The sequence below is a fragment of the Anopheles merus genome, chromosome 2R (assembly GCF_017562075.2).
Source record: "Anopheles merus strain MAF chromosome 2R, AmerM5.1, whole genome shotgun sequence".
Lineage (NCBI taxonomy): Eukaryota > Metazoa > Arthropoda > Insecta > Diptera > Culicidae > Anopheles > Anopheles merus.
In genome coordinates, this window is record NC_054082.1 from 13,990,255 (window position 1) to 13,998,267 (window position 8,013).

The following is an 8,013-nucleotide window of genomic DNA, read 5'->3' on the forward strand; positions in this document are numbered from 1 at the left end:
ACAGTAGCAAGGGGAGTGCCTGGACTGTGTATGGTAAACGGTCGGGGCCAGGTACACAAGAAACTAAAATCGGACTGCAAAAAGATCATCATAGACCGAATACAATGAAAACCGAAACTGGTGTTTGTGTGTGCCTAATACCTATATTACTAATCGTGCGTCGTACAGCCAGGACGACGGGGCAGGTTTAATGGAGGTAGTGAAGGTAGATAACAGACAAACCTACATGGTCGTCGCGCCCAGTGTGCAAGGAAAAGAAGGCAAACCGGTAAACCCCAACCCATATAAGGTAGAATCTGCTAAGAGTGTGATAAAACTGATAAAAATACAATGAAAATGTCCTTCAGCAACCATCATACCCCTCCCCTAGAGGCTGACACACGGTACACGGGAAGGTGGTGGAGGTATTCATAGTGGAAGGAAGGATATATAGTCAATTAAAAGTGAGAAGACAGAAGAAGGTAGAAGAGGATTTCGCCCGAAGCAAAGACGCCCAGTTTATATACGAAGGTACAGGCGGTCGACAGAGTGGAGAGACAGAGTTTATGCGCTTAAAAGTTAGAAGCGACTCTAGCGAGCGTACTATTACTACTACTACTACTGCTATATTACTACACCACTAACATCCCCCTCCCTCAATCGGGTGTAAAGTATACACTTTTTCAAGGATAGCAATTGTGCCAAACACCACATTAAAGTAAGAGCAGTTTGATCGAGGATATTAGAGTATTAGAGACATGCCTGAGAGTTTGTTACCAGCAACTAGCAGCAAGAATAGCGTAATACTCCTCCCGTACGACTCCTAAAAGAGGAAAAAAACAATTACTTGGGTACACAGAGACGACTTGGATAGAAGAAGAAGGAGGGAAGGTTAGCGAATATTGTACACGCACGATCGCGCTCTGCTTGTTGATCGCGACGACGGCATACTGTTGAAGGCTACTCATTGAATCAGCATTTTCCACAGTCGTTTCCTTGCTCCCATTGCACTGCGCTCTGCTCCTCCCTCCCTGCGGAGTAGCGCTTAAAGCATTATCTTCAAGAATTAGTTCATTTTCCACGTGCGCGAGCAGCGCTTATATGTTAGCATGTGCTTAGGTGTCCGTTTGCTTTTCGCACACATCATGTACACGATGATCGTGATGGGTGAATACTTTCGATTGCTATCCATCCATCGATCGTGTCAACTCACGATCCGTTTTTTCGCGTTCCTTTTTCGTAATCGCTCTCTATCTATCTTAGAAAATGAAAGCAAGCAGAGAAAACAGTAAACAGCCAGGTGTAACAGTAAAAAAAGGTGGACAACAGGGGATCGCTATAAACTTACCATTCAAGCCGGAACAACGCGGAAGAAAACACGTAACTATAAAAAGTGCCTTTTGAATGTATTGTTATTAGAACTTTTTATCACCACCGATCGTGTTCCTCTTTCGAACGATCGGTGGTTCTCAACGTTTGTGTCGTTGTTGTCGTCGTCGTTGTCGTCTTTTTTCAATTGCATCGTTGATGCTAGGTGTCGTCGTGCCATTTAAAAAAAGGGATTATTTCGTTACTAGGTTTAGGCGCTGTGATTTGTGTGTTTATCGGTGCACCCGCGTGCGTCCCAAGAGGATTTTTGTTTCTCTGTGTGAGAGTGTGTGTGTGTATGTGTTGTGTTGTGCTATACACCGACCTAACCCTTTCCCTTTGAACCTTTCATTATGTGGTTCGCTGTATATTGTTGCTGAATTGTTTGAGAACGCTTCTAGATAATTTATTAACCCCGCTCCTCCTACGCACGTGTGCTCATGCCATTCTCCGTCTGTGGTCACCTTTTTTTGTTAACAACGGGTGACAGAACAGACAGACACGGGAGGGAAAAGCTTGTTAATTAATTTTACTTACATGCCCAGTCCTTTAGTTAGTTGAATGGAAGTAGACACTAAGCTAAGCTCGAAACAGCATTCGTAGGTACTTAGTATACAAAAGCCGGCCAGCTAAGCGAGCATGGGCGCGCAGACACGCCAAACCGGAAACTTACTAATGGGGGAACCCTCAAAAATGCGCCCCGAAAATGGTAATTGAACTAAGAAGAAGAAAAAGAAAACAAGGCAAGACGAAACAAACTGAGAAAAACTGAGTGCATAACATTTGATACACAACTACACTTTCTAGCATTAGTTTACTCTCTTCACCTTCTCTACTATACTATTGTTGCTCTGTAGGTCTCTCTAAATGAGATTTTCTATGCGTTCGAACGGTTGTTTCAATTAGGAGAACGAAAACCTTCCCTTCCCCACGTTTATAAGTCGTCAGGCAGCGCAATGTGAAATGTGTTAGGAGAGGAGAGAGGGGTACGTTAGCAATGCAAAAACACTACCATCGAAATTTATACTCTCTCTCTCTCTTTCTTCACCATCTTTCTTCATGTGTTAATTTCTTAAAAAGTGCGTTAGCGTACACATTTGCTATGCTGCTCCCCCCTTTCTCACATGCAAAATCACACTATTCTGCGTGATTTACGTGCATAGACAATTCTGACCCAGTAGTGAAAACCGAAATATTCATACACTCCCCCTTTCGTCATGATAAGCTGCATTGAACGTAAAAGGGTCACAAAAGACTTGTACACAGAAAACGAACACTATTACTACTATTATTGCGCTTAAAGACACACGAAAATCATGATATGTACCGTCAAACTCTCTATCTATTGTATGATTTTCTTATGCTAATGCTTCACATAAATACATTTCAAAGAAAAACAGTGTGTGTGTGTGTCTTGCTAGATTTGTTTTCAAATGCATCCTTTTGAAAGAAACACATTGTGTAAAGGGATGAACAGTTTCTCGTCAAACCGACAGTTCTGTAACGGTCTCCCCTGTTCAAATTTAAAAAAATCGAACGTGTGTTTTTCGAACAAGGGTGCAACACTTCGGCTATAGGTACCGTGTCGAAATTTGACATGACGTGACACGCGGCATGTTATTTAGTTATCTTGTTTGCCGGTGCCAGACAGCCACTAGCAAGACGGTGCGTGCTGCTGCAGTATCATCAAAATGCAGGATATTTCGGAAAGTATTCTAAAATACATCGCCGACCATGGCGAAGTGGATACGCTCGATCTGGCCACCATTTTCGGCGAGGACCATCAAAAGGTTGTCGGCGGTGTGAAGAGTATCGAGGCGACGGGCGAGCTGATCCGCTCCGTGCCAAGCACGCGCAAGTCATGGAAGCTGACTGCCGAAGGCCGAGACATACTGGAGCACGGAAGCCACGAAGCAAACGTGTTCCAAGCGGTCCCCAAGGATGGCATAGCGCAAAGCGAGCTGATGAAGGTAGGATGAAACTTGAATTAGTGTACTGTACATTGTGCCGAGTTCGCTAATCTCTCACACACACCACCCGCGTTGTTTCAGTGTGGTGGCAAGAATCCGAAGGCTGGCTTCAGCAAAGCAATGTCGAACGGGTGGATCTACATCGACAAGTCTGGTGGGGCCCCGCTGGTCCGGCGCAAGGTCGACACAATCGACGATGAGGTCGGTGCGCATGTGAAAGCCATCGCTGGGGGAAAGGAATCGAGCGTACCGGACGGGGTGAAAAATGAGTACAAGAAGCGTAAGATTTTGGAGGAAAGTGTGACGAAAAGCTTCGTCCTATCGAAAGGGCCCGAATTTGCCACCACGCTCAAGAAGCTGGAAACCGATCTGACGGTGGAAATGTTGGCGAGCGGCCTGTGGAAGGATCTAAAGTTCAAGGCGTACAACTTTGATGCGCTCGGTGCACCGCCCGGCCGGGGCCAGCTGCATCCGCTGATGAAGGTGCGCACCGAGTTCCGGCAGATCTTCCTCGAGATGGGCTTCTCCGAGATGCCGACGAACAACTTCGTGGAGTCGGGCTTCTGGAACTTTGACGCACTATACGTGCCGCAGCAGCATCCGGCGCGCGACCAGCAGGACACGTTCTTCGTGTCCCACCCGAAGATGAGCGACAAGTTCCCGCTGGCGCTGGTGGACGCAGTGCGCGATTCGCACGAGCGCGGTGTCGACGGTTCGATCGGCTACCGGTACGACTGGAAGCTGGACGAGGGGCGCAAGAACGTGCTGCGCACGCACACGACCGGTGTGAGCGCGCGCATGCTGTACAAGATCTCCCACCAGCCCGGTGGGTTCAAGCCAATCAAGTACTTCAGCATCGACAAGGTGTTCCGGAACGAAACGTTGGACGCGACGCATCTGGCCGAGTTCCACCAGGTGGAGGGCGTCGTGGCGGACTACGGAATCACGCTGGGCGATCTGATCGGTACGTTCAATGCGTTCTTCAACAAGCTCGGCATCACGGAGCTGGAGTACAAGCCGACCTTCAACCCGTACACGGAACCGTCGATGGAGATCTTTTGCTTCCATCCCGGGCTGCAACGATGGATCGAGGTGGGCAACTCGGGAGTGTTCCGGCCGGAGATGACCCGACCGCTCGGCGTGCCCAAGGGTGTGAACGTCATTGCCTGGGGGCTGTCGCTCGAGCGTCCCACGATGATCAAGTACGGTTTGAACAACATACGTGACCTTATTGGCCCGAAGGTGGATCTGAAGATGGTGCAGGATAACCCAATCTGCCGTATGGACTGTTAATTTAAACAACAAAGCAAGCTAAACAATACATTCACATTTCTGCTGCCACGTACGATTTGTTCTTTCGTGTCTTATCTCTAAAGAAAACGTGCTCTCTATCTGTCTGTAAGTGTTTAAATTAATCTCTTTAAAAATGTATTAGTAATAAACGATGACAGTGAAATATTATAGGCGACTTTGTCGCAACCGCCACTAACCATTTGCAACCTTCCCACAGTTTGACACGTACCAAGAGTGGATTTATACCGCTGTAATGTAAATTTTCCTCCGATCGTCCCGCCGCTGCCTATTACTGCAATTACTTCGGGGGCTTGATCACTTCCAATGTGAAACCATTCTTAGACAGCTGCTCGATAAGGCTCGTTTTAGCATAGGCAGCGCCGGGAGGATAAACACCACCGCTAGAAGCACCGGAAGAAGGGGAGAAAGAAATGATGAATCATCGATCGAAGCAAGCGAGCGCAACATGAAGATCAGCAATGCTGGGGTTACTTACGTGCCGGGCATTTTATCACTTTCACGCAAAATAGTAAGAGCAGACAGGACCAGGGCAACGCAGGTCGCTCCATAGCCCGGATTGGTGCCCGACACCTTCGTGACGATCTTTTTCGTCGGAGGGCTCTTGAACTGGTCGGTGGGTTCGAGCAGCTTCTCCTCCTTATCCCACCCTTCGCCGCGGAAGTAGATCGCAAACTGTGCGTTTTCCATCGATTTTTCCGTCGGACCTTCGTGCGACGCGTATCCAAAGGTGAACAGTTTTGGGAACTACAAGGTGGAGAGAAGACGTATAAAGCCAATTTTAATTATTACGTGCTACATGGGCGAAAAGACTAGCATGCACCAACCTTCAGCAGCATCTGGCGTCCGAATTTGAACCGGCACATGATCGCAAATACGATCGCTACAAACGCAACCGCCAAAACTTGCACAATTGATCTGGAACGTGATAGGAAATGGACAGAATGGGCTTTTAGTGAAACGATACTTTCGCAAACTGCTTCGACGAAGCTGTTCTGCTTACTCAAACGCAACGTAAGCCTTCATTTGGATCGGACGCTTCTTTTCCGTGTCGTAGAAATGACGCTGGGAGCGCATCACGACCGACCGATCGGAACCGGGGAACGGTACCGCCCACCAGCCGTTCAGAAAGCTCGCCTTATGCACCACCATGCGATCCTTAAGGCGTGGCTGGAAGTTGGGCAGCCGCGTTTTGTACAGCTGCGTCCGCAGTGGTCGCAGCTCGTTGGCGTGGGCCAGCCCGTAAATTGCCGATTCCCAGGTACCGTAGTGCAGGACCGCCCCACCGTCGTGCGGAATTTTCGACGTCACCTGCAGATACGTTTCGACCGAGTTGACCACCCCATCAAACTGGCGCTCCAGAAACACGGTGCCGAGATCGGCCGGGATGGAATCGAACCCGCAGGCCGACACCACGTACACGCCGCGCTCCTGCGCCCGCTGGTGATACTCCAGCTGCATCCGCTCCATGTACTGCGGTTCACCGCTGACGTCCACATGGTGGGTACCGGCCTCGATGCACGCCTTCACCACCGGTTCGCCGTAGAATCGGTACGGGCCGCAGCAATTGATCAGCACCTTGCACCGTTCCGCCATCTGCTTCAGCGAGTCGTCATCCTTCAGGTCGGCCGTAATGATGGGCACCTCCGACAGGTCCTTGTCCGCTTTCTTTTCGATCTCGGCCACCGTCTGGCGCAGTTTCTCGCGACTGCGACCCGCTACGCCCCATCGTAGCCCCTCGAGCAGCTTGATGCCTTCGTAGATGGTGTACTTGCCGGTGAAGCCGCTTGCGCCAAAAATGATGACGTCCAGTCTTTCCTCGTTCTGTGCCATGTTTGCTGCGCTATCAGTTCACCACGTACCACGTCGTAGCAGGCTGGATGGAAAACGAATGGTAGTATAAATTTCACCTCCACCTTTGCTGTGCACACACTGTGCTGTTGGTGTTGCCCTTTTACGATGGGGTCTGCGGTCCCCCATTAGGCAAACTAACACATTTAGCGGGCTGTATGTGCCGTTACATATGTTTCACGGTGTATGTAAAAGAGGGGAGAGGGGGGCGAACTTGCATTCAGCAGACCATGCCGGGGAATGCGAAATGCAACAAAAGTGGATGGTTAGGGGGAGGGGAGGGATGGGTTCGAACAATCGTTTCCATTCATGGGGTGGGTTTGCACGCCTCCACCACAGTGAACCGGTTGCGGTTGAAATTACATAGCGGAGGAGCGAAACAGCGCCAATACATGCACCGTTTATTTTAATTCATTTTTTCTCCAGCTGCTGACTCACGCTTAGCTTGTAGCTGTGTTTTTTTGCACCCGCGTTAGTTTGCGGTTTAAGGAAATGTGCAACTTTTCTACCAATCGCCATTCCCCGACCACAAGGGTTCTTCTAAGTTGCGTTTTTGTTTTCGCTTCTATTCCGCCCCGCTAATGATCTCATCCAACGAAGATCAATAAAAATGTATAGCGTCATCCATCACCGGCTGGTACTTTGAATAAACAAATTCTCTTTGCAGACCACTTCATGCAGATGGAATGTTTTGAAAAATAATCATAGATTTAGGCTTACGCTGGAGCTTGGGTAAGCTAAACCCTTATTTAATCGGAAGGAAAGGTAATGAAAAGCAGGCGATGTAAGCAGGAGAAGCCATTTTAAACAGACTTGTATTCTGCTACACTACACCCGTTAATGATTGTTCTTGTGTTTTGAGCCATCTTAGCTTTGTAAAAATATGAAGCTGAAATTGATATCACGAAAACGAACCTAATACGATTGAAACGAACGAAATTTTACATTATCTGTTTGAACCACGCAACAACAACAAAAAAGAATCGTTTTGGTTGCTCGCGAATTTGACCTCCGACACAGCGCCACCGGCTTACGTGATCCGAAGATTACTCGATGGCGCTTGGGAGCATGATTTGCCTGAATATGGATTCACACCGACCTGGACTTTGCACTCGATGATTATCGGCCCCCTTCGCGTACCGGTTGTAATCAGCAATATTACGATTAGGATAAAACACACTGCACCGATCGTCTAACTTACCTATTTTCGCTAGAACGGCAGCCGGCGGTTGAATGAAGTGCGAGCTTCGTGTAATCGCCGCTTTATTAGGGAATTCAACAAAAACTCCCCTTTGACAGACAGTGCGATAGAAAGAGACATGCGGAAAGGGAAAGGTGATGGAATGTTGACAAATCGCTGCCGCCATCATTACCCTGCTCGCTGTCACTTGTTGTTGTGAAAAGCGATAAAATAAGCCTTGCTCTATGTATTATCGTGTTGTGCCTAATATCTAAGCTACATAAAATATTTTCTAAAAAAACAAATAGCATTGTGAGCTTTGAAAGTAAACAATTGCTGAGAAACGGGCACAAC

At 48.2% G+C, this 8,013-nt stretch overlaps 2 protein-coding genes across 5 annotated transcripts; one reads left to right on the top strand and one right to left on the bottom strand.

Moving 5' to 3' along the window:
- The first annotated feature begins 2,959 nt into the window (after positions 1 to 2,959).
- On the top strand, positions 2,960 to 4,662 carry LOC121590469 (phenylalanine--tRNA ligase alpha subunit). Its single transcript, XM_041910188.1, has 2 exons — positions 2,960 to 3,317; positions 3,399 to 4,662. The coding sequence occupies exons 1-2, from the start codon at positions 3,039 to 3,041 to the stop codon at positions 4,608 to 4,610; spliced, it is 1,491 nt and encodes a 496-aa protein (XP_041766122.1). The 5' UTR covers positions 2,960 to 3,038; the 3' UTR covers positions 4,611 to 4,662.
- Positions 4,663 to 4,714: 52 nt separating this feature from the next.
- LOC121590471 (saccharopine dehydrogenase-like oxidoreductase) lies at positions 4,715 to 7,788 on the bottom strand. Of its 4 annotated transcripts, none has more exons than XM_041910189.1 (5): positions 7,681 to 7,788; positions 5,632 to 6,504; positions 5,456 to 5,546; positions 5,107 to 5,375; positions 4,715 to 5,011 (listed from the first exon to the last, which is right to left on the bottom strand). In XM_041910189.1, the coding sequence occupies exons 2-5, from the start codon at positions 6,459 to 6,461 to the stop codon at positions 4,909 to 4,911; spliced, it is 1,293 nt and encodes a 430-aa protein (XP_041766123.1). In that variant the 5' UTR covers positions 6,462 to 6,504; positions 7,681 to 7,788; the 3' UTR covers positions 4,715 to 4,908. The 4 variants fall into 4 exon arrangements, with proteins under 4 accessions (XP_041766123.1, XP_041766124.1, XP_041766126.1 ...); XM_041910190.1 differs by lacking the exon at positions 7,681 to 7,788 and adding an exon at positions 7,579 to 7,674; XM_041910192.1 differs by lacking the exon at positions 7,681 to 7,788 and adding an exon at positions 7,425 to 7,511.
- Positions 7,789 to 8,013: the final 225 nt, after the last annotated feature.

What these genes read in the sequence shown, in the direction of transcription:
- LOC121590469 (XM_041910188.1), top strand. Translation starts at nt 3,039, where the DNA reads ATGCAGGATATTTCGGAAAGTATTCTAAAATACATCGCCGACCATGGC. An exon ending in CGCAAAGCGAGCTGATGAAG is followed by an intron (nt 3,318 to 3,398) that starts GTAGGATGAAAC and finishes GCGTTGTTTCAG; the next exon opens with TGTGGTGGCAAGAATCCGAA.
- LOC121590471 (XM_041910189.1), bottom strand. Translation starts at nt 6,461, where the DNA reads ATGGCACAGAACGAGGAAAGACTGGACGTCATCATTTTTGGCGCAAGC. An exon ending in GACGCCAGATGCTGCTGAAG is followed by an intron (nt 5,376 to 5,455) that starts GTTGGTGCATGC and finishes TCCACCTTGTAG; the next exon opens with TTCCCAAAACTGTTCACCTT. An exon ending in AGTGATAAAATGCCCGGCAC is followed by an intron (nt 5,012 to 5,106) that starts GTAAGTAACCCC and finishes CGGTGCTTCTAG; the next exon opens with CGGTGGTGTTTATCCTCCCG.